The sequence below is a fragment of the Panthera tigris genome, chromosome E1 (genome assembly GCF_018350195.1).
Source record: "Panthera tigris isolate Pti1 chromosome E1, P.tigris_Pti1_mat1.1, whole genome shotgun sequence".
Taxonomy (NCBI): Eukaryota; Metazoa; Chordata; class Mammalia; order Carnivora; family Felidae; genus Panthera; species Panthera tigris.
In genome coordinates this window covers 37,330,974-37,357,286 of record NC_056673.1, presented here as the reverse complement: position 1 = coordinate 37,357,286, position 26,313 = coordinate 37,330,974, and the positions used below count along the sequence as shown (strand labels likewise).

General features: G+C 38.3%; 1 protein-coding gene and 1 non-coding gene across 3 annotated transcripts in view; both read left to right on the top strand.

Annotated features, from left to right (window-relative positions):
* Positions 1-636: 636 nt before the first annotated feature.
* Positions 637-760, top strand: LOC122233853. Its single transcript, XR_006211578.1, has one exon. It is a non-coding gene; the product is annotated as a small nucleolar RNA SNORA31 (small nucleolar RNA).
* Positions 761-3,675: 2,915 nt separating this feature from the next.
* Positions 3,676-26,313, top strand: part of NPEPPS (aminopeptidase puromycin sensitive) — a 90,651-nt gene continuing 68,013 nt past the window's right edge. The window contains exons 1-2 of one of the 2 annotated variants that reach the window (XM_042967184.1): positions 3,676-3,981; positions 13,281-13,365. In XM_042967184.1, coding sequence (XP_042823118.1) covers positions 3,727-3,981; positions 13,281-13,365 — 340 coding nt within the window. In that variant the 5' untranslated portion in view covers positions 3,676-3,726. Of the gene's footprint in view, positions 3,982-13,280; positions 13,366-14,355; positions 15,993-26,313 lie in introns of those variants that run through there. The other variant, XM_042967185.1, reaches the window with a different exon arrangement.

Sequence of the window (26,313 nt, the reverse complement as noted above, 5' to 3'; positions counted from 1 at the left end):
CATTCATCATGCACTTGTCTCCTTTCCGAATGGGGAAACTGAAGCAGGGAAATTGTAAGACTTGCTCCAGGCCATAGACAAAGTGAGTGGTAAGACTGGGACTTATGTCCTCAGACTCAGGCTAGTGCCTAAAATCTAAGGACAAAAATGTCTTAGAATGACTTCATTTATTTATTTTTTGAGGTTTATGTACTTATTTAAGTAATCTCTACATCCAATGTGGGGCTTAAACTCAAGACCCCAAGATCAAGAGTTGCATGCTCTACTGACTGAGTCAGCCAAGAGCCCCTAGAATAACTTTGGTGTTTTTTTCTTTCTTTCTTTCTTTCTTTCTTTCTTTCTTTCTTTCTTTCTTTCTTTCTTTCTTTCTTTCTTTCTTTCTTTCAAGTTTATTTTGATAGAGAGAAAGAGAACGAGTGCAGGAGGGGCAGAGAGAGGGGGAGACAGAGGATCTGAAGCAGGCTCCCTGCCGATAGTAGAGTCCAAAGCGGGGTTCTAAGTCTTGAACTGTGAGATTGTGACCTGAGCCAAAGTCAGAGGCTTAACCAACTCAGCCACCCAGATGCCCCTACGTTTTTCTTTCTTAACTTTTTACTGAAGTATACGATTTGCATGGGTTTTGAAATTTAGATTTTCATGCATCTATTTGACAGACCTGGAGCAGTTATTGTCTGCTGCTAAGGTTCTCATTACAGATGTAAGAAAAAAATTGTCCTCACCCTTTCTGTCTAATTGTGGCAGCCACGATTGAATGGGGAATGGGGGGGGGGATTTAGATTTTCAAGGGCTTCCTTAAACAGAAGCCTAGAGATCTGCTAGAAGTAAGGCTAATGACCTTGAGACATTACTGAATCTCCCACCCCCCCCCACCCCGCCCCATTCCTTCTGAAGCATCGTGGAGAGAAATGAATTTCCAAGAGCCCTCGTGTTCTTCATTTAAGTTATTCCAGAGAGGCCTGCCTGGAGCATATTAGATTGTTAGCCAGTCTTATTTATGAGAACTGTGTGCCCATACCCCAATTCAACCTTCCATTCCCCAATCCCAACTTATAGGTAGTAAGTATGGCTTCACTCCTGACTTGCTACATTGGAACTTGCTGGGTCATGGGACTAGGGAGAGGGCCAGGTAAGATTCTCCCCTTTTCCCTCAGCAGGGTCACAATTACTGCTACTATGAAGTCTATGGCCCTGGTGATTTTTTTTTTTTTAATTGCTTCTGTGATTTTATTTAAAAAAAAAAAAAGGTTGCTTCTAGTCTTAGGGCTATACAAAGTTTCTCTATAGGGCATACGTCTTGTACAAAAAGGAAAGGCTACAGACTGGATAAAATATTCTCTCTTGATCAATCGGTTAGTTGGGTCAATAACAATTGAGATGTATTTGTTCAGGGCTCAATACCTACAGTTATGAAGGAATTAGAAGTACATCTTGAAAAGATATCCATATAAACAAATTAAAAATATGATTACAGAACAACAGACGAAATACAAACAAATCAGCAAAAGCCAGTACTTGGGAGCTGACAGGAAAGGGGTTAGAGTTGAGTGGAGTTAGTCAATGAGAGCTTTCTGGAAAAGGTGAGGTTTGAAGGAAGAAGCATGGGTTGGGCAAAGAGGATAAGGAGGTCTTTCCAGCAATAACACATGGCAATGGTAGAGAAGAGAGAATGAGCAAACTATCAGGGCCAAATAGTAAACAGGTTAGCTTGCTAAGACTGGAGAATCTATGTTACAGGGTGAGAAAAAAACAAATCTAAGGACAGTTCATGGAGAGCCTTAAATGGTTATAAATCAAATTTGCTTTAACATACAAGAGGGAGTTTTATGGGTACTCACAAAATGAGAATAACTTTTTAAGAAGCAGAGATACAGATGGACTGGAATAAAACAAAACTGAAGAGTTAGAGAAATAGGGAAGCTGCCACAAAATTTTTCAGGAGAGAAATAAAAATGGCTGTGTCCTGATGCCAATTCTGCCATTTATTAGCTGTATGACAAGTCACTGAATCTATGTGTGTCTGTTTTCTCATCTGTAAGATGGGAAAAATGGGGTCCACCTAAACAGGCTGTTGAAAGGATTAAACGAATTAATATGTGAAAAGTGTGTAGTAAGCATTCCATACATTATTATTCAGTGACTAGTTAGATTATTAGCATATAACTAAGTTATTACTATTATTATTTCTATGACCTAGAAGTGGTCACAGAGAGTCCTGCATGTAACAAAAGGCCTCATCTCACATCTCAGTTTGAAAGGATTGCTTTCAGTCTGTCCTAAAAGTTATGCAGGATTTAGAGAACAAGAGGGCAGGCCCAGTGCCCAAGACAACGGCCCCTGGTCTCACGGGGCAATTGAGCACTATAAATGTGGCTAGCCGGCACTGAGATGTTCTCTGAATGTAAAATATACACTGGATTTCAGAGCTTCAGTACGGAGAAATAAAATCTCATTATTTTTTATATGATTACATGTGGAAATATTTTGGATATGTTGGGTTAAATAAGATGTGTCAATCTCCGTTGTTTCCCTTTCGTTCTCTGATGTGCTACTAGAAAATTTAAAGTTACTTAGTTGGCTCCAATATATTTCCATTGTACAGTGCTGGTCCGTAGGTCATTCAGCATTTGAGTTTGGAAATCAAGGGGTACTACATGAGAAGGTTCTATAAAGGAATGTGGGGATTACGGATGAATCTCTTTGTCCTTGACACTTTAAAAATACATATTTATATATATGTATAAATACATATTTATATATGATTAATATACATTTCTATTAAAATATATATAACCCCGATTTGTGAGATATCTACAGAACTACTATCTATTGAGGGAACCACAGCTAGTTTAACTTTAAAGAGGACACAACTGGCAAAGGGTCTTTTAGTTTAAAAAAGAAGAAACAAAGATGAAAACGGAAAAAAGATGAAAAACATATCTCACTGTGAACATTAAATCACGGAAACGAAAATCTTCCTAACTTTTGAAATCACTCCCTCAAAGGTCCAAATGGCATTGGTTTAAGTAACCTGGATTATTAAAAGTTTTCTGGCAATTTTTTTTTCATAATCATCCCTTCAAGTTGTTTAAAATAACAGGAATAAGTACTGCCAAATAGCCTCCAGTCAGGGCTTTCCGCTGATCTGGAGGTAAAAATCCAGTTTGGGGTTTTGCTCTGAATTGATATTTTAACATTTTACCCTGATGTACCAGCCAATTGCACAGACTTCAACTTCCAAATGTAGCTGGGGGTGGGGTGTGTGTGTGTGGGGGGGGTCCTCACGCGGCTTTCCCTCCGCTTCTCCAACCCTTCTGGGCTCCTTTCGGCTCGCGACGATCCGGCTCTCCCCAGTGGCGCCGACAGGTGCAGCGCGGGGAGCCGCCTTCCGCCCCCAGCACGCGCCCGCGACCCCGCACCCTCTCGCCCAGCCGGCCGCGCCCTCGCCGCTCCGCCCCCTGCCCCGGCGCGCGCGCGCACAGCGGCGGGGGCGCGCCCGGCCGGCGGGGCCGCGCACGCAGCTGCCGCCGCCGCTGCCGCCGCCTCCTTCCCTCCCTGCAGGCCCTCCTCCCCTGCCCTCCCCTCCGCCCCCTTCCCCGTAGGCAGCCCGCCCGCCCGCCCGCACTGCCTCCCTCCCGGCCGCGAGCGCTCCGGCTGGGTCTCTCCCCCGCCCCCCCCCACCCCAGGCTCCCCGGTCGCTCTCCTCAGGCGGTCGCCCGCGCTCGGTGGATGTGGCTGGCAGCCGCCGCCCCCTCCCTCGCTCGCCGCCTGCTCTTCCTCGGCCCTCCGCCTCCTCCCCTCCTCCTTCTCCTCCTCAGCCGCTCCTCTCGCCGCCGCCTCCACAGCCTGGGCCGCGCCGCGATGCCGGAGAAGAGGCCCTTCGAGCGGCTGCCTGCCGATGTCTCCCCCATCAACTACAGCCTTTGCCTCAAGCCCGACTTGCTGGACTTCACCTTCGAGGGCAAGCTGGAGGCCGCCGCCCAGGTACGGCGACCCTCGGGCGCCGGGGGCGAGCTGCGGGGCAAGCAGTTAGGCCGCGGGCTGGGCTGGGGGCCCGGCCGGGAGGGCGGGCAGGCCGGCGGGCCTGGGCGCTGCGGGCCTGGGGCTGGCGAGGCCGGCTCGGGGAGCGGCGCGCCCCTCTGGGGCGGCCGCGGGGCGCCCCGGCCGATGTGCTCTGCCCTGCTGGGCTGGGGCCCCGGGCCGCGCTGCGGGGAGCGCCGAGGGAGCTCGCGGGCCCTGCCCGAGCGCCCGCACCCCCCCTCCCCACCCCTGCCCCGGGCGAGCACACCTGTGCCGGGCTTCCCCCCGACCCCAGGCCCTTCCGGGCTCGGTAGTGTTATGGGCGAGGCTGGAGGCTGTTGGGGGAGGCCAGAGGGGTCATGGGAGTCCACGCTCCGTCTCACCCTCCTGACTCAGTTCTTTTCTCTGGTTCTCCCTACGCCCCACGGAGGACACATTGGAAGGGGCGGTCATCTGAGACTCCGACCGCCGCGCGTTAGCGTGGACGGGAGATTCTAGAAGGGGGGGAGAGGGTGAGAAGGAGAATGCTAATCCCGGGCAGCCTTGCTGAGTTCTCCCCGCCTGCTCCGGCCCAGGGGCTGGGTTTCCAAGATGATCCACCCCCTCCCCCTTCCCCTCAAGTGACAGTGCAGCAGTGACTTTGTTCTCTCCTAACCTCTAGAGAAGCTGAAGGAGGACCCCATCTCCGCTTTTCCTCCCGTCTTCTAGCTTTGCAGGCTGTGAAGCAGGTGGATTTATTGTTACCGCGATGGTTGCTTAGCAGTAACAGTCCTCTGAAAGAAGCTGTTAGCTTTAGCATACCACTGTTGAAAATATTCCATTACTCTTCATTGCAGTTTTTGGTGAATCATGCCCCCCGCCCCCCACATTATCTTAAGTATTGTTTGATCTTGGAGACTTTTAGTACTGATGCCCTCCAAAGGTCCCGAACAATAGACATTTGTGATATACCGTGTTTTATGGTGTGTTATGTGAAGTCTGCGGTGAGAAATGGGAACCGTTTAGCAGTTATCTTTAAAAAGAATGATGGTAAATATATTGTTTCAGTTCTTTCTCTACTGCAGTCAGAGAGGGAAAACCAGTAGGCCTCAAGCTTAAAGAACAGGGTGTATATCGCAGCGAAATGAAAGGAATGTATGGTGCTGGAATGAATTGAAAGTTTGAAGTTGTCTTTGAAAGCTGAGTACTCAGATTGAAAATACGTCTGAAAGTGTAGAATTAAAAAGTATACTGTCACGTATGAAGTGCTTGTGGGAAAGCACGAGGGCTCTAGGGTCTGGCTGTTTCAAAAGGCAAAACTTAACCCGTTTGAAAGTCAGGTGATTTAAAAAAATTTCCACTAAGAATATGAATCAGAATGAGTGTATCTTTGGTCTAAATTAGGATTTGAGAGGGTTATTTAGGAGACTGTTTGTTTAAGCCAAGTGACTAGAGTGTTTGATACATATTGGCAGGGGGCAGATGGGAGGGATTGTAAACAGTAGTGTGTCTTGTGACTTGGCAAACCTGGGGGAAGAAGGACCTATGATGAATGAGTTCGCATTATGTGAAAAGACTGAGTTAGATTTAAAAAATCATTTGTTTCCTTACCTCGTTAGTTGGCAACATGGGTTCTGAGTTTTGAGAGGTATGCATATTGAAGGGAATTTTTCAGAAAAAGACTATCTAAATAAAGATTTTTCAGTGATTATTAGGAAGTGAAGTGACAGTTCTGTTTAAGTGTTGGGACAGAACAAGATGCAGTGACATGCTTCTCCTTACCGCCTTTCTACTTGCTTTTCCAAAGTGGTGAAAACTATGTGGAAGACTGCTTTGGGCCATTGAGGGAGCACATGGTAACGTACTAGATATTAATGGGGAATTGTGAATTTGATACAAGGAAGTAAATGCATCTTTGTTCGTAACAGGAGGTTTTCAAAGCAATTCTTTCCAGAAATTCTTTGCAGGCTAGGTGGTAACACGAATGAAAGATGGTATGATAGTGACTTGTAACAGGTTTGATTACAGAATGATTGGACTTTTTAATTGCACACATTGCCACCTTTGGAAGAGGAAAGGAGTTAATGTTGGTAAAAGTTAGCATTAGTAGTAAAAAGCACATAGTCATATTTTTGAGATACATGGTTTAGAGCAATAATTGTGGCGTTAGATGGTATCTTATTGTGGAGATCTAAAAATGTGGACAAGATTATTATATCTCTAGAAATCTAGATTTATAACTGGTATTGGGTCAGTTTCCTAACAGTTGGGATCATATTACACAAAGTATGCAAGTTGCTTGGTTGCTTTAGTTGCAAAATTTTATGATAAGCTCAGAGTATTTGTACAGGTTACATATTAGAAGCTTAGTGGATTTTTAACCTGGTCTGGGGTGTGGGCTCCTGGGGAAGGTGAAGAAATTAGTCAACGTGCACCAATTTTAAAAGCAGTTGTCTTTTACATAAGTGAGTGTGGTCTAGGTCAGCAGGTTTTTTTGCAAATGTGTTATCAAGGGCCTAGAGAAATGGGACATTTCTACTACCACTGCCCCCATCTCCCTTTACATTAGGATACTTGAGAGCTTTTGTAGCTATTTCAAATTCTGATTTCTCTTGCTTTGTGGATAATTAATAAAAAATAGATAAGATGTTTATGTGAGTGGCTACACTTTCTTGTTACTAGGGTATTGTGGTTTATACAGTAATTGGGCTTTCTCTTATGGAAATAGTTAACCTGTGCCAAAGAAATTAACTTCATCCTTCAAGGCCAGAAGTCAGGATATAGTAGACAATCCTTGGTCTTTGCCAACAAAATACTCATGTTGGTGATGACTAAATTGGCACTTAGCGGAGAGTTACAGATATAGTAGTTTGTTTGGCAGGCTAAAACCTGGCACCTAAATGGATGTTATTGTCAACCCTGTGTTATGGAATTTTATGCCCAAATTTTGCATATTTTCTTTAAATTTTTTAATGTTTATTTATTTTTGAGAGAGAGAGAGAGAGAGAGAGAGGCAGAATGTGAGCAGGGGAGAGGCAAAGGGAGAGGGAGACACAGAATCCCAAGCAGGCTCCAGGCTCTGAGCTGTCAGCACAGAGCCCTATGCGGGGCTTGAACTCACCAATCAAGAGATCATGACCTGAGCCCAAGTTGGATGCTTAACCGACTGAGCCACCCAGGCGCTCCTGCATATTTTCTATGCAGTCATTTTGGTTGTGTTTTATTACTTAAAAAAGTGATAAAATTAATAATTTGTGCAGCATTGTGTGGAATCACTAAATGGTCTTAAGAAATTAAATTGGAAAGATTGGTAATAAGGAACTGAAGTTGTTCAGATTTTCTTTTATTTCTTGAATTATATGTATGAAGAAACACCTAAATATAAGCAGCTTTTATATGTTAAGCTTTATCTACTATCATCTGGCAATGAATTTTGCAGTGAATTTTCTGGATAAATGAAGTTTACCCTTTGAGGCACTTTACACTTAAAAAAAATATTTACTGATTTGGATGGAAAGATTCCAAAAATGTATTTTTTTAAAACTCTAGTTCCTTATAATCTAGGTTTGTTGCTTTCCTCTTTTTTTAAATACTGGACATTGTTCTGAACATCTGTCACCGATACTTGTAACCACAGATTTACCCAATTATTACTATAATTTACTACTGTCATATCTATAAAGTCTTTTTGTTTGTTTTTCTTACTGTTAGGTTATTACTTCTTGCTGCTTCTGGTGCCTGGTTGTTGCCGATTGTGCAATTTCTTCCCTCTTCTATTTTATTGAACTTGATCTGAAGAGGTCTAACTAACCAGATAAACAGGCTTTTGTGAGCTTAAAAAGAAATTTCTAAGTGAGAGTTTGATGGACTCTTCTGAGTGAAGGGTATGAGCTTTATTGTATGGACTTTGTATCATCTATTCTGGCTTCTATACAGGCTCTTTTTTTTTTTTTTAAACTTCCTGGTTCTGGATAATTGGTGTTGTCCAGTACAACCTGGCCACATGTGATCTTGAGCAGTAAATTATCTATGCAACTTCTCCGAACTTTGCTACATAAATGAGCCTATTCTTATTGGAAGGTAAATCCTACTCTAATCTGTATGTGAGTCAGTGGCAAAGGACTGAGTCTTCCTAGATAGCTGTTTTGTTGCTAACTGGGATTCGTTCTCCAGATCTTGGAGATTCAGTTTTGAACATCATTTAAGTTTGTAGTTCTCAGTTTATTTGGCCACTTGTAATCACTTTAAAATTTTACTTTAAATTAGGAAATGTTTTATAAATACAGAAGAGTAACTCACCACTCAGATTAAGCAGATATTAATGCCCCCCCCCCCCCCCCCCCCCCCCCCCCCCGCATTTGCTTCAGACTATGCACAATGTTTTTTAGGAAATAAAAGGTCACAGATACCACTGAAGTCCATTTCCATCTCTTCCCATCCCTACTCTCAGGGGTAACTTCTCTCTTTAGGTAGGTGAGTATTATTCCTATGTGCATATGTAAGTAGCCACCAACTGTTATTTAAACTTTTATTGCATATGTAAGTAGCCACCAACAACACACAGCAGTGTTCTGTACATTACAAATTTTTACATTAGTGGTAATCGAAAACATTACCACATTTGACTTTCTGCAACTTGTTCTTTTCTTGTCAATGTCTCTCATTAAAAAACTTGGCTCAATTTGTGTTTGCTAATTATTTGCTCCTTATTGTCTTTAGAAATTACAGCCCTGTTCTGCAGAAGCAATGATTATTACAGAATTTTAACTATGAAACTGCTTGTGAGGCAAAGTGGCTCAGGCTTCAGACTGATTGGTATTTGGAGTTATTACACTGGAGATTTCCTTTTACTAAAATCTGAGGACTTTGGCAATCAGAAAAAAACCCTCTTGAGTCTTATAGTACCTGGAAGATGTATTTCTGGGTGATTGTAATAAAGACTTATTCAGGAAAAAAAATTATCTCATGTTGCTGCCTTAGCTCATAGGAAACTTCCACTGTAAAAGTGTTACCAGTGGTCAAGCTGTATTTTCAGTAGAACTATTAGTGTTTGGTCCAGTTGAAATACAGTCTATATCAAACTTCAAGAAGACTTAACCCTAGGTTTGAAACAAGGAAAGGATATATTATTGTTCCATTCTTTAGTAGAATCAAATGGAGAAGTTGAAAATGAGTTTGTTATCCACACAATATATATGCCAACTTCAGTTTTTTGCTTCTATTTTAAGCTTGTAAATTGTGAAGGTCTTAATGCTGAAATTCCTTTGAATTATTACCCATATTTTTAATAGCGGAACACACAGGTAACATTCACTAACATGGTGATGTTAATATGTGAGAAATCACATTCTGAATCATCCGGTCAGTGCTACTGTTGGGAAAGCATCAAAAAGAGTAGTGTTATAGTGTGGTAGTCAAGCACTTAAGTCCACGGAGATATTTTAAACCTTGGGCAGTATATGTATGCTGATACCCATGGTGCTATATAATAGCACATAGTTTTTAAGTTTTATATCATTCTCCTAGGCACTTTATAAACTGTTGGGTGAATGCTGTTAGATGATATTCAGAGTTAACATTTTTATGATTAGAGTGCATTTAATCTTGGTCTCTGTGTCTTTTTTTTTTTTTTTTTTTTTAAGTAAACTCTGTGCCCAGCGTGGGGCTTGAACTCACAACCCTGTGATCAAGAGTTCCATGTTCTACCAACTGAGCCAGCTGTGTGCTCCTCTGTGTGTGTGTCTTAATAATAACATCTATTAAGTAATTACTGTGTATCAGGCACTAAGGGCTAAAACAAGCACTTTCCATCCTGTTCAAAATGCATTGTCTAACATGAAGCAGAATATACTGTCTGGTTTTTAAAATTTGAGTAGCTTTCTATTATTAAAATAAGTGTTTTTGTTCCTTTGGTTCTTCCCTGCCACCCTGCAAAAAAAATTAGTAGTTATTCAACAAGCAGCTTATAAGCAGGTGGGTTTTCCTTCAACACAGGAGAAATTAGAATGTACTGGTAACTGGATTTTGTACACTGTGCCTTTCCAAAGTACGCAAGCAGTTTCCCTCAGAATGTTACAGTAGTAGTGAGATAAATGTCATTTGGCATATGTAGTGTTGTACAGGTATCTTGACATTGGCAGATTAACTGCTTGGCTACCATTAAATTCACCAAAGCTGTTGATGGATGAAAATACGGTTGCCTAGATAAAGATTAAGATGCGTAACTAAACTACTGTTGTCATTCTGTTGGCATAAACTTCAAACTCTGGAAGACTTTTATTCATTCAACTTTTTGGAGATACCTCCCTGCCCCTCACCGCAGCCTCATTAAGTGCTTCATTTCTCTGTTCTGAATTTTTTTAAAGTCACTTTATAAATAGGCAAAGTTTTGTTTGTTTGTTTTTGTTCAGATGTGTTATTAAATGGCCAGTTGGGACACAAAAGTTTTACTGCTGTTTAGGAATGTTCTTGGTGTGGGATTCCAGGGTGGCTCAGGCGGTTAAGAGTCCGAGTCTTGGTTTCGGCTCAGGTCCTGATCTCACTGTTCCTGGGATCAAGCCCTGCATCCAGCTCCAAGTGGAAAGCAAGGAGCCTGTTTGGGATTCTCTATCTTCCTCTCTCTCTGCTCCTGCCCCCCACCTTGAGAGAGACAGAGAGCATGTTCGTTCTCTCTGTCAAAATGAATAAGTAGCGGCACTTGGGTGGCTCAGTTGGTTAAACGGTCTGACTTTGGCTCTGGTCATGATCTCATGGCTTGTGAGTTTGAGCCCCACATAGGGCTCCGTGCTGACAGCTCAGAGCCTGGAGCCTGCTTCGGATTCTCTCTCTCTCTGCCCATCCTCCCCCCTCTCTCTCAAAAATAAATAAGTATTAAAAAAGGGAACGATATGATCTTGGTGAAGTAAATGGTATGAAGGAATATTACCACTCGCAAAATTTATTATGTATGTGTGTGTTTATTTTAAGATTTTATTTTTAAGTAGTCTCTACACCCAATGTGGGGCTGGAACTCACGACCCCAGGATCAAGAGTCGCATATTCTGCTGACTGAGCCAGCCAGCTGCCTCTACCACTTGAAAAATTTTTTTAAAGTTCATTAAATGACATTTTTGTTTAGAAACGGACTTATGAAAAGGATTTTTTAAAAACTAAGCTCTATACCTATCGTGGGGCTTGAACTCAGGACCCCAAGAATAAGAGTCCATATTTTACCAACTGAGCAAGTCAAACCCCTGGAAAGGATTGTTTTTAATGAGCCAAAATAGTTTCATGTTATATGTTGGAGATTTTGACAGTGTGTTACAGGCTTAATAACATACTCTCTAATTTAGTTTAGATAATTTTAGCTTGAGATTAATCATGTTTATTGGTTATTAATAAAATGATTATGGTATAGCTTTTCCCTACAGATATTACACTACTCTCTTGTCCTTACCTAGTTCTGTGGTCTGTTGGTGATCTCAAGGCGCTATTGACCTACACGTGGATTTTGTTTGGACTGTGCAGTGTTTTTGCAAATTTTGCATTCATTGCCATTAGTTAAAATTTGGGAGATTGCACATGAAATCTGAAATTTGTGGCTTTTTTTTTTTTTTTTTTTTTTTTTTTTTTTTTTTAAGTAATCTCTGTCTCTAATGTGGGGTTTGAACTCAGATCCTGAGATCTAGTGTTTTCATGCTGTACTGGCTGAGCCAGCCAGGCACCCCTGTGGCTTTTTTTTTTTTTTTAATTGGAAGATCTGTCACTACTAAGTCTGCTTTTCAGTATAGCAATAATTGGTTGGCTCCAAGAATTGGTTACTTCCGCCTTACTTTTACACAGAGCCTTCACTTGGCCTACTGTACTCACCTACTTGGCTGGCCTCTGTAGACATTTGTTGATGATTTAGGGCATCTGTATATTTATTGCTTTAAATTTAGACTTTTCAAATGTCTGAAAATGAATTTGAGTTTCTGTTTAATGCAACAAGTATGTAAAACCATGGTTACAACCAAATTGAAAAATGGGCAAAGGTTATGAATGGACAATTTGCAGAGGAAAAACAATGGCAAAAAAAAAAAAAAAAAAAAAAGAAAAACTTTTAGGAAAGATGCTTATTAGTCAGTGTTACTAGTAATAAGGGACATTCTAATTAATACAACAGTGGAATACCATTTAAGACTCATCAGATTGTCAAAAATTTTTAAGTTTTCAGAGGATAATGAAAGTGAAATTTCTTTATTCTTTGCTCATTGGAGTATTAATTGAAAATACTCTAGAGGATAATTGGGTAATTCTTGGTAAAGAAAAAGGTGGATAAGAAAACATGAACCAAGATGAGTATTGTAGCACTATTTTTTAAATAACAACAACAAAAAAAATGGAACTAAACTAACTTCCTTCAGGACAGAAATGGATAACTGTGGTTTACTTACAGAATGGAATACCACTAGGCAGAAGTTAAAACTAATGAGTTAGATCTACATCTGCCTGCATTTACCCATCTCAGAAACAATGTTAAATGAAAAAAGCAGGTTGCAAAGGTTATATACACTTTGATACTATTTGTATAAAGTTAAAAACATTGCTTGCTGATATTTATATATGTAGCAGAAGTGCTATACATACATGAGAAAGAGCTACATTAGCCTTTGGAGAGTGGCTGCAGGGAATGAGGAAGAGAGGATGGGGCTTTCGTTATGTCTGTATTTTATTTTGGGGATCTGAAGCACATAAGACAAAATCTTAAAAAGTTTATTTGGTCTTGATGGTGAGTCATTAGTGTCTGTTACATCCAAAATGTTTCTTTGGTAAGAAAAAAATTTAAGAGTTTTATGAAGTTTTGACATGGTTTATAATATCACTTCCTCTGTCTTCATCTTCCTCTGTCCTTACAGAAGGTCTTATGATGGGCTTGATGTATAGGTTATAATACATAATTAATTGCAACCTATGAGAAATGTTTCCTGATTTTTTTTTTTAATTTGAAAAATTGTAATTGTTTTAAATAAAGGTTCAAGTAGAAAAAAATTGCTTTTATTTCGCTCATTGGTCAGATGTTTAAATTCTGTGAAATACTTGTGTTTATTATTGCTTGTAATATAATTTGGAAAGTGTAAATTACCTTGGGTTACTTAAAACAACTCATTTATTTTTACCATGGTGATGTATAAATACTCAGTCAAGGTTTTAGTGATGTCTGGGTTTTAAAAAATTGCCTGTGACATACATTAGGCTAAGGGGAAGATGCACATGTTACTAATCTAGGCTATTTCTGACACTGCTGGTTTTTCTTTTCCCTTTAGGTGAGGCAGGCAACCAATCAGATTGTGATGAATTGTGCTGATATTGACATTATTACAGCTTCATATGCACCAGAGGGAGATGAAGGTAAGAGCTGTTTTCCATTTGATTTGCTGTCTGTGTGTATGATGTGTGTATGGTGGATAGATACATTTTCAGATTAAGATATCAGTGTTTGTTACTTTAGAAATAGGAAACATTTTTAGATGTTCATGGGAAATATTTTAATAATCTATATTATGAGATTAAGGAAATGCCACAATTTTAATTCTACTTCAAACATTAACTTATTTTTTGACTCTAGGCAGATTACATTTTTATAAATGTAAAATATATATAATATAGTAACATGCATATAAAGCCAAAGAGTTATTTTAAAAATAAGTACTTTGAACATGAAAGATTGGTTCATCCAGGCGGCTTAGTTCATATGTGGTTTTCTTAAAAGTTTTTTTTTCCTTCTTGAGCGATAGATTACAACAGGGATAATAAATCTTACTTGTAATGGAGAGAAAAATATTGGCCTTATGAGATTGAATGTGGAGGTTAGACGCTAGATGACCAAGTTAGTTACAGGGTAAGAATATGTTAAGAAGAAACATTATATAGAACACATGGGAATTCAGTTAGCGTCTTTAAAATGAGAACTATTTTAGACCTTGTAATTACAATAAGGATTAAATTGAGTATTCAGTTTTGGCCTGAAATCCTATTCCCACATAAGCTACATTTTTAAAAAGTTGTCAAGTTTGGCAAAAACTCACAAGTATATTGATACTGGAACTGAAGTGCTTTTTACTTTTTTTTTTTTTTTAAGTTTATTTATTTATTTTGAGAGAGAGAGAGAGAGAGAGAGAGAGAGAGAGAATCCCAAGCAGGCTCCAGTCCGTCAGCACAGAGTCCAACACAGTGCTTGAACTCACGAACTGCGAGAGCATGACCTGAGCTGAAACCAAGAGTTGGATGCTTAACCGACTAAGCCACTCAGAAGCCCCATAAAATCTTTTCATTTGATATCCAGGCGCTGGCTGGCTGGCTCAGTTGGTGGAGTATGTGACTCTTGGTCTCAGGGTTGTGAGTTCAAGCCCCATGTTGTGTGTAGAGCTTACTTTAAAAACAAAAGAAAAAATCTTTTCATTTGATATCAAATAAGTTAGGAATTTGACCCTTTAATTTCCATTTAGTATTGCTCTTTCCCCTCTCCTTTACTCTGAAAAGAAGCATACAAGTAACATTTTATGACCAGGCAGTATTTATTTCGTGAGTTTTTCTTAGGTTGTTTTATCCATAGAAAGACAAAAAAAAAAAAAAAAAAAAGTATCAGTTGAGCAGATCATTGCCAAGAAGTACTGATGTTCGATTGTACATGAGATCAAACTGCAGTGATTTTAAGTTAGAGGAACAGATCCTTCCAATGGACTTTGAGTGAGTGCCAACATTAAAGCAATTGTTTGGTAAATGAAAGAGGGATGATTTAATTTCTTTACCTTTGAAGAAAAATATAAGCACCTTAGCCACGCATATCAATGCAAACATGTTTTGTTACAGGTAGAGAACATTTAAATTTAATACAGAGTTTTTAAATGGTGCCCAGTAAAATACATGTGCACCCTCCAGCTGGCATGGTTTCAGCTCAGGTTTGTTTTTATCTTCCTCTACTCAAACGCCAGGAAAGAATTCAGAGAACTTAAATGCTTCGAATATGCATAACTGAATGGTGCCAAGCTCATACCAGCCTGAATATCAAGGAAGCAGTGTTTGTGTTCTCACTAAGAGGGTCAGAAGAGAAATGAAAGCTTATAGGAAGTAAGGGGATTTGAAGAGAGATTCAGATAAAATATTAATTTTTTTTAGGTACTTAAAATATTTTCTTCAAAACTAGCTAAGGTATATTTTTCAACTCATTTCTCCTACAGCAATGGGAAAAACCTAGGGTCATGTGTAAGCACCTCTAATTTAAGGGATAAGAAGAGGGGAAATTATATTAATGTGGTATTTTAAGGTTTCAGTCAGAAACAGATAGATTTGGCCTTCTAGATACATACCCAGGTTAATTTTGCCCTTGGACAGAGTAGCATTTCTTGATTTTTACCTTATGGGAGAGTACAACACGTTGTTTCTTTAGAAATTAGTAGTTGGAAATTTGACTGCCACCTCCTTCTAGGACTGTATGAGTTGGCAGGGGAATATTTGAGTCAATAGGACTCATTTTTTAAACCCAGCTAATCTCATCTAGTCCGGTACTTGTTAATACTTACAGATTGCCTTCTGCAAAACTGATTTACATATCTGTAACCACTAAATCTTGGTGCTTTAAGGTGAAATCAGAAAATCGTTTGAAAGCACAAAATTGTTGCTTCTCTGTGTAAGTTTTTAATTGATGAGAAAAGGCCATCTTATGTATATGTGCAGTAACCCAGAAAGACCTATTGGCATGTGTCTCCTTAAACTAAGGCACTGCCTTTTAAACAGAAATAATTTATTTTAAAACCTAATTGAGATCTTTGTAGTATTTAAAAAATGAGAAATCAGTAAGAAAAACGGCTGAAAACTGTTTTTTTACTGTTCTGCACTTCAAGGGTTGGTGAAATCACTAGCACTTAAGCCCCAGTACAAGGAGTGCACCTCCCTACACAGGGCAGGGATTAGTATTGTCATCAGCTTCTGCAAGAGAAATACGAAACTTTTGAGTGCCTGAACTCAGGTCCTGACAGGTAAAGAGTTTTTTAATTTATCGTTAATAGATGGCTTGGGCATAAGCACATGGAGAATGATCACTTGAAAGTTTTGTACCAACTTTTCCCTTAGTGTATACTCTGTCAGGTATGTTTGTGGCATTAGCTGTATAAGGAAACAGTTTTCCGTTGGCGACATAATATTTCATAGAAGGTTCTAATACATACTTTCAGGTCCACTAGTATCACTTTGGTTTATTTGTAAGGCATGTAAATTTTAACACATTTATTCTTGAAGTAGAATTCTATTTTTCGGTGTGTGCATAAGAGCACATGTATGTGTTTAATGAAAGGAAACAGCTTAGTCAGAAATACTGCCAGATATTAATAATTCAGAACAAAACTATTAACTTGAAAAAAAGGAATGGTTCCTAACACTTGATCATAAGCTTCAACAGGCCTTTATAAGCCTATTAGTAATATATATTCTGTCATACAGTTAAGTGTGGTTGAGGAATAACATTAATAAACTACCATTTCTTTGCAATAGAGTTGTTTTTGTCATCATTCGGAAAATACATGCATGACCAATTAAGTGCTAGCCCTCAAATCTGGAAAATTGAAAGAGAAGGGAAAATACCCATTTTTAATACAAATATATTGAAATATGATACAGAATTTCATAAGGAAATTTTATTTTATTTTATTTTTATTTTTTTAATTTTTTAATGTTTGTTTATTTTTGAGAGAGGGAGAGGGAGAGGGAGCATGAGCAGGGGAGGGGCAGAGAGGGGAGACACAGAATCCGAAGCTCCAGGCTCTCACGAACTCACGAACTGTGAGATCATGACCTGAACCGAAGTCAAACGCTTAACTGACTAAGCCACCCAGGCGCCCCTTCGTTCATTCATTTCAAAGTTTCTTTTGAGAGCATGTGTGCACACCCAGGTGGGGAGGGGCAGAGAGGAGAGACAGAATCCCAAGCGAGCTCTGCACCATCAGCACAGTGCCCTATGTGGGGCTTGAACTCATAAACGGTGAGATCTTTACCTGAGCCAAGATCAAGAGCTGGACCCTTAACTGACTGCGCCACCCAGGCGCCTCTGATTTTATTTTTTGTGCTAGTAAACTTAATTTTTTTAGAGCAGTTTCAAGTAAAAAGTGCAGATTTCCCATGTATTCCTTGTCCCACCCACCCCCTTTCCCCTCATAATCAACATCCTGAACCAGAATGGTACATTTGTTACAGTAGATGAACCTACATTAGCACCTCATTAACACTCAGAGTCCATAGTTTACATTAGGGTTCACTCTTGGTGTTATACATTCTATGGGTTTTAACAAATGTAGTCACCATTACTGTACCACACACAACTGTTTCACTGCCCTAAAAATCCTCTGTGCTCTGCCTGTTTGTGCAGTCTTCCTTCCTAACCCCTGGCAACCACTAATCTTTTTATTGTCTCCATAGTGTTTTCTAGAATGTCATATAGTTGGAGTCATAGTGCAGTATGTTGCCTTTTCAGATTGGCTTCTTTCACTTAGTATTAACGCACTCAAGTTTCTCCATGTCTTTTCATCATTGCTTGAGAGTTCATTTCTTTTTAGCTCTGAATAATATTCCATTGTCTGTATATACCAGTTTATTTGTCCATTTACCTATTGAAGGACTTCTGGGTTACTCTAAAGTTTTGGCAGTTAGGAGTAAAGTTGCCGTAAATATCCACGTGCAGGTTTTTGTGAGGATGTACGTTTTCAGCTCCTTTTGATAGATACCAAGGAGCATGGTTGCTGGATCCTATGATAAGAGTGCATTTAGGGGTCCCAGGCTGGCTCAGTTGGTAGAGTATCTAATTCTTGTTTGCCAAGTTGTGAGTTTGAGCCCCACAGTGGATGTAGAGATTATTTAAAAAACAAAACTGTTCAGTTTTGTAAGAAACTGCCAGACTGTCTTCTAAAGTAACTGTATCATTTTGCATTCCCACCATCAATGGGTGAGAGTTCCTGTTGCTCTGCATGCTCCCAAGCATTTGTTGTTATCAGTGTTTTGGATTTTGGCTATTTTAGTAGGTGTAGAGTGGTATGTCATTACTGTTTTAATTTGCAGGTGCCTAATCACATGATGTTGAAACTCTTTCATATGCTTTCTTGTCATCTGTGTATCATCTTCTGTGAGATGTCAGTTCAGATCATTTACACAATATTAACTGGATTGTTCTTTTTCTTATTGTTGAGTTTTAAGAATCCTTTGTATGTTTTGGATAATAGTCCTTATCAGCTGTGTCCTTTGCAGATATTTTCTCCCAATCTGTGGCTTGTCTTTTCATTCTCTTGATATTGTCGTTCTCAGAGCAGAATTTTTAGACTTTAATTAAGTCCAGGTTATCATTTCTTTTTCATGGATTATATCCTGGGTGTTTTATCTAAAAAGTCATCACTGGGGCACCTAGTTGGCTCAGTCGGTTAAGTGTCTGACTTTGGCTCAGGTCATGATCTCACAGCTCGTGAATTGGAGTGCCATATCTGGCTCTCTGCTCACTGATCAGAGTCTGGAACCTTCTTCAGATTCTGTGTCTTCCTCTCTCTCTGCTCCTCCCTCACTCATGCTGTCTCTCCTTCAAAAATAAATAAATGTTTTAAAACAAATTTTTTTAAAATAAAAAGCCATCACAATACTCAAGATCATTTAGGTTTTCTCCAATGTTATCTTCCAGGGGGTTCGTAGCTTTGCATTTTCATTTAGGTCTATAATCCATTTTGAGTTAGGTTTTGTAAAAGATGTAAGGTCTATGTGTAGATTGTTTGCATGTGGATGTCCAGTTAACAGCACCATATATCAAAAAGATAGCTCCCTTGTATTGCTTTTTCTCCTATGTCAAAAATCAATATGACTGTATTTATGACTGCATTAAATACTTATGTATTTAAATTATGTATTTATCTATTTCTAGGCTCTCTATGCTCTTCCATTGATATACTTGCCTTTTGTTTTTCCAAAACCACACTATCTTGATTACTGTAGACTTTATGGTAAGATTTGAAGTAGGGTAGTGTCAGTCCTCTGACTTCGTTCTTCAGTATTGTGTTGGCTATTCTAGGTTGTTTACCTCTCCATATAAACTTTAGAATCAGTTGTTCAGTATCCACAAAACAACTTGCTGGGATTTTGATTGGGATTGGGATTGAATCTATAGATCAAGTTGGGAGGAAATGACATCTTGACAGTATGGAGCCTTCTTACTCATGAACATGGAATATCTCTCCATTTATTTAGTTCTTTGGTATCTTTTGTTAGAGTTTTGTGTTTTTTTCATACGGATCTTCTATATATTTTGTTAGATTTATACCTCATTGTTTCATTTTTGAATATGATAATGTAAATGATAATGTGGTTTTAATTTTAAATACCACTTATTCATTACTGGCATATAGAAAAGTGATTGACTTATATGTATTAATCTTATATCATGCAACCTTATTATAATTGCTTATTAGTTCCAGTTTTTTGCTAATCCTTTTGAATTTTCTACATGACCATGCCATCTATGAACAAGGACAGTTTTATTTCTACCATCCCAGTATGTATACCTTTTGTTTCCTTTTCTTGTCTTACTGTGTTAGGATTTTCAGTACAACGTTGAAAAGCAGTGATGAGAAGGGATATCTTTGCTTTCTTTGTTCCTCATCTTAGCTGGAAAGCTTGGAATTTCAAGTTGAAGAAATTCATCCATTTCTACTTTGCTGAGAGTTTTTATCATGAATAGGCATTGGATTTTGTCAAATGCTTTTTGTACATGTGATGATTGTGTGATTTTTCTTCTTTAGGCTCTTATGATGAAGTACATTAGTTGATTTTTGAGTGTTGAAACAGCCTTGCATTCTAGGATAAATTCCACTTGGTCATGGCCCATAACTCTTTTTATATACTTTTTTCTTTTTCTTTTTTTTAAACATGTATTTATTTTTGAGTGAGGGGGATTTATGGGGGAGGGACAGAGAGAAAGGGAGACAGAATCTGAAGCAGGCTCCAGGCTCTGAGCTATCAGCACAGAACCCAACATGGGGCTCAAACTCACAAACTGTGAGATCATGACCTGAGTTGAAGTTGAATGCTTAACTGACTGAGCCACCCAGACGGCCCTCTTTTTATGTTTTTATATGTTGCTGCATTTGATTTGCTAATATTTTGTTGAGGATTTTTGTGTTTACATTCATAAGAGATATTGGTTGATAGTTTTCTTGTATGCCTTTTGTTTTGATGTTATGGTAGTGCTGACTTCATAAAATGAGTTAGGAAGTTAGGAACTCATAAAATGAGTTCTGCTTCTATCTTCTGGAAGAGGGTATAGAGAATGTATATAATTTCTTACTTAAATGATTGGTAGAATTCACAAGTGAACCTATCTGGGCCTGTGCTTTCTGTTTTGGAGGATTATTATTGATTGAATTCTTTAATAGATATATAGCTATTCAGAGTATCTGTTTCTTCTTGTGTGAGTTTTAGTAGATTGTGTGTTTCAAGGAATTGGTCCATTTCATTGAGGTTTTTAAATTTGTGGGCAGAGACTTCTTTATAATATTTCTGTATTATCTTTTTAATGTCCATGGGGTCTGTACTGATGTTCCCTCTTTCACTTGTGATTTTAGTAATTTGTGTCTTCTCTCTTTTTCCCTTAACCTGGCTAGAGGGTTATTGATTTTTTTTTTTCAAAGAATCAGTTTTGTGTGTTTTTTTGTTGATTTTTCTCTACTGACTTTCTATTTTATTTTCCTTTATTATGTTTTTAAAGTCTATTTGAGAATGAGAGAGAGCACACACGTGCAAGCAGGGAAGGGGCAGAGAGAGAGGGGGAGAGAGAATCCCAAGCGGGCTCTGTGCTGTCAGCATGGAGCCTGATGTAGGGCTCAATCCCACAAACCATGAGATCATGACCTGAGCCAAAATCAAGAATTGGGCACTTAACTGACTGAGTGACCCAGGTGCCCCCTGTTTTTCTAGTTTAAATTTCATTAATTTCTGCTCAAATTTTTATTACTTATTTTTGTCTGCTTATTTTGGATTTAATTTGGATTTAAAAAACTTTTTCTAGTTTCCTAACATGGAAGCTTAGATGATTTTATTTATTTATTTATAAGTAAACTCTATACCCAACATGGGGCTTGAATCAGAACCCCAAGATTAAGAGTTGTATCTTCTGACTGATCTAGCCAGGTACCCCTAGATAATTGAAATTAGATCTTCTTTTCTAATATATGTTTTCAGTACTATAAATTTCCCTCTAAGCACTTCTTTCACTGAATCCCACAAACTTTGATAAGTTGTATTTGCATTTTCATTTAGTTAAAAATATTTAAAGGTTTCTCTTGAGATTTCTTCTTTGACCTGTGTGTTATTTTATATATATATAAATATATTATATATATATAATATATAAATATATTATATATATAAAATATAAATATATTATATATGTATATAAAATATAAATATATATGTATATATTTATATATATATATATAATTTAATTTCCAAGTATCTGGGAATTTTTCCAGCTAGTTTTCTGTTACTGATTTCTAGTTTAATTCCTTTGTGGTCAAAAAGCAGAGGTTTTAGATTTCTCTTATTTATTTATTTTTAATTTTTAAAAAATGTTTCTTTTTGAGAGAGAGACAGAGCATGAGTGGGGGAGGAGCAGAGAGAGAGGGAGACACAGAATCCAAAGCAGGCTCCAGGCTCTGAGCTGTCAGCACAGAGCCTGATGTGGGGCTCAAACCTATGAACCGTGAGATCATGCCCTGAACCAAAGTCAGATACTTAACTGACCAAACCACCCAGGCGCCTTGATGTGTATTCTTTTAGATTAGTTAAAAGTGTGTTTTATGACACAAAATATGGTCTGTCTTGATGAATGTTCCAAATGAGCTTGAGTAAAATGTGTAACACATTCTGTTTAATGAAATAGTCTATAGATGTCAATTATATCCAGTTGATTGATGGTGCTGTTGAGTTCAACTGTATCCTTACAGATTTTCTGCTGCTGAGTCTATTTATTTCTGATAGAAGGATGTTAAGGTCTCCAGCTCTAATACTAGATTCATGTATTTCTCCTTGCCATTCTTTCAGGTTTTGCCTCATGTATTTTGATGCTTTGTTGTTAGACACATACACAGTAGGGACTGTTATGTCTTCTTGGAGTATTGGCCCCTCTCTCGTTATGTAATGTTCCTCTCTTTTTGCTTTGAAATCAGCTCTGTCTGAAATTAATACAACTACTTGCACTTGTTTTCATTAGTGTTAGTGTATCTGTTTCCATCCCTTTACTTTTTTAAACATTTTTGAAAATTATTTTCTTTTAATGTTTATTTTTGAGCGAGAGAGACAGAGCGTGAATGGGGGAGGGGCAGAGAGAAAGAGGGAGACAGAATCTGAAGCAGGCTCCAGGCTTTGAGCTGTCAGCACAGAGCCCAATGTGGGGCTTGAACGCACAAGCTGTGAGATCATGACCTAAACTGAAGTCAGACGCTCAACTGACTGAGCCACCCAGGCACCCCTCCATCCCTTTACTTTTAATCTGTAAATTTTTTTAAGTGGTTTCCCTAGATTTTGCAGTGTACATTTATAACTAATTCAGTCACTTTCATATAACACCATCATGCTTCCCAAGTAGTACAGGCACCATATAATTACAAAATATTCCCAATTCCTTCCTGCCATGCCTTGTATCATTGCTATCATTCATTTCCCTTATGCATAAGCACATGCGCGCGCGCACACACATACAAAAGCCAACCTAATCAAATACATTGTTATTATTAATATTTTGAACAAATTATCGTTTAGATCACTTAAAAATAACAAAAATATTTTTATTTTACTTTCATTTATTCATTCTATAATGCTCTTCCTTTGTATAGATAGATCCAAGTTTCTGACCTATATAATTTTCCTTTTCTCTAAAGAACTTTTTTCTTTAATGTTTATTTTGAGAGAGAGAGAGAGAGAGAGAGAGAGTGCATGCACAGGGGAATGGCAGAGAAAGAGCAGAGAGAGAATCCCAAGTAAGCTTCCTGACTCAGGGCTCGGTCTCATAAACTGTGAGATCATGACCTGAGATCATGATCAAGAGTCCAATGCTTAACTGATTGAGCCACCCAGGAGCCCCTAAAGAACTTCTTTTAACATATCTTGCGAAGCATGTCTACTGGTAACAAATTCCCTCAATTTTTGTTTATCTGAGAAAGTTTATTTTTCCTCACTTGTTTTTAAGACTTAATTTTGTTTTAAGTTTATTTATTTTGAGAGAGAGAGAGCGCGTGTGTGCATGCGTGCATATCAGTGGGAGAGAGACAGAGACGGGGAGAGAATCCCAGGCAGGCTCTGCACTGTCCCTGATGCAGGGCTTGAACTCACAAACCATGAGATCATGACCTGAGCTGAAGTCAGACATTTACTGAACCACCCAGGTGTCCCTTAAGACTTAATTTTATTTTAGAACAGTTTAGGTTCACAGCCAGATTGAGAGGAGTATTCTATTTCACTTTCAAAGGATGTTTTTTTTTTTTTCTTTAATGAGCAGCCGGCAAAAGCATATTAGAATGTAAGAACAGAAAGTAAGAATAATATGAAAGCTCTCTTTACAGAGAGGGGGCATTTGAAAGTGAATGCCACTGAAGGATCAGTTTCAAGGATACAGAATTCTAGTTTTTCTTTCTTCCCTTTAAATGTTTCATTCCATTCTCTTCTTGCTAGCGTGATGGATGAGAAGTTGAATGTAATCCTTATCTTACTCTTCTATAAATAAAGTGTTTTTTTTCCCCTGTGGCTTCTTTCAAGACTTTTTCTTTATGTTTGATTTCCTAAAGTTTGAATATGATATGCCTAGGTTTAGAGGTTTTGGTTTTTGTTTTTGTTTTTTTTTTACATTTATCCTGCTTGGTCTTCTCTGAGCTTCCTGGATCTGTAGTTTGGTATCTGACATTAATTTGGGAGAAATTCTCAGCCTTTATTGCTCCAAATATTGCTTCCATTCCTTTACTTTTCTTGTCCCTCTGGTAGTCCCATCATGGTTACACCTAAAGTTTTCCCATAATTCTTGGACATTTTGTTCTGCTCCCCCCCTCGTCCCTTCCCCCACTTTTACCCTCAGTTTTGGAGGTTTCTTTTGTCATGTCTGCAGGCTCAGAGATGGTTTCCTCAGCCATGACCAGTCTAACAACCAACCCATCAAAGGCATTCTTCATTTCTGTTACTGTTTTTGATTTCTATCATTTTTTAAATTCCTTTTTAGTATTTCTATCTCTCTGCTTACATTATCTGTCAGTTCTTGCACGTGTCTACTTTTTTCATTAAAGCTCTTAGCATATCAATCATAGTTTAAAACAAAAATCCTGGTCACATAATTCCAACATTCCTGTCATAACTGACTCTGGTTTTGATGTTTGTTTAGTCTCTTCAAATTGCATTTTCTGCCTTTTAGTATGCCTTCCAATAGTTTTTGAGACCCAGACATGATGTACTGAGTAAAAAGAACCACGGGAAATAGGTCTTTAATAATGAGATGGGGGGCATCTGTGTGGCTCAGTCAGTTGGGTGTTCAGCTCTTGGTTTTGGCTCAGGTCATGACCTCACAGTTGAGTTCAAGCCCTGTGTCAAGCTCTGCGCTGGCAGCGTGGAGCCTGGTTGGGATTCTGTCTCTTCCTTCTCCTCTGCCTCTTCCTGGCTCATGCATGCTCATACATTCTGTACATTGCCTTTCACTCTGTTGATTGTGTTCTGATGTACAACAGTTTTTAATTTTGATGAGGTTCAGCTTTTTCTCTTGTTGCTTGTGCTTTTGGCATAATATCCAAGGAGTCGTTGCCAAATCCAATGTCATGAAACTTTTGCATTTTTAAAATTAATTTTATTATTATTTTTTAATTTACATCCAAATTAGCATATAGTTCAACAATGATTTCAGGAGTAGATTCCTTAATGCCCCTTACCCATTCAGCCCATCCCCCCTCCCACAACTCCTCCAGTAATCCTCAGTCTGTCTCCATACTTATGAGTCTCTTCTGTTTTGTCCCCTTCCCTGTTTTTATATTATTTTTGTTTCCCTTCCCTTATGTTCATCTGTTTTGTTTCTTAAAGTCCTCATATGAGTGAAATCATAGGATTTTTGTCTTTCTCTGACTGACTCATTTCGCTTAGCATAATACCTTCCAGTTCCATCCATGTAGTTGCAAATGGCAAGATTTCATTCTTTTTGATTGCTGAGTAATATTCCACTGTATGTATAATATATATTTATATATAATATATGTATATTATATATAAATATAATATATAATATATTTATATAAATATAATATCTAAAAAATATACAATATATTATATACTATATATTTATATATATTTATATATAAATTTATATATTCTTATATATTTATATATAAATTTATATATTTATATATATTTTATATATATTTACTATATAATTTATATATATAAAATTTATATGTATAAAATTTATATATATATAATATATACATAAATATAATATATAATATACTTATTTTATATATTATATTTATATATGTATGTATATTATATATTATGTATATAATGTATGTATATTATATATAATATATATACTTATATATATAAATATATATACATACATTATATACATACATATATATATAGATTTATATATATATAGGTACACACCACATCTTTATCCATTCACCCATTGATGGACATTTGGGCTCTTTCCATACTTTGGCTATTGTTGATAGTGCTGCTATAAACATGGGGGTGCATCTGTCCCTTCAAAACAGCACATCTGTATCCCTTGGATAAATACCTAGTAGTGCAATTGCTGAGTCGTAGGGTAGTTCTATTTTTAGTTTTTTGAGGAACCTCCATACTGTTTTCCAGAGTGGCTGCACCAGTTTGCATTCCCAGAAACTTTTTCATTTTTTTTTTTAACGTTTATTTATTATTGAAAGACAGAGAGCGTGAGCAGGTGAGGGGCAGAGAAAGAGGGAGACACAGAATCTGAAGCAGGCTCCAGGCTCTCAGCTGTCAGCACAGAGCCCAATGCAGGGCTCGAACTCACAAACCTCGAGATCATGACCTGAGCCGAAGTTGGATGCTTAACCGACTGAGCCACCCAGGCACCCCTGAAACTTTTGCATTTTTAAAAAAACACATTCATTTTTTGGGAGAGCACAAACAGAGGAGGGGCAGAGAAAGGGGGATAGAGGATCTGAAGTGGGCTCTGCACTGACAAGCTGACAGCAGTGAGCCCAATATTGGGCTTGAACTCATGAACTGTGAGACTGTGACCTGAGCCAAAGTCGGACACTCAACCGA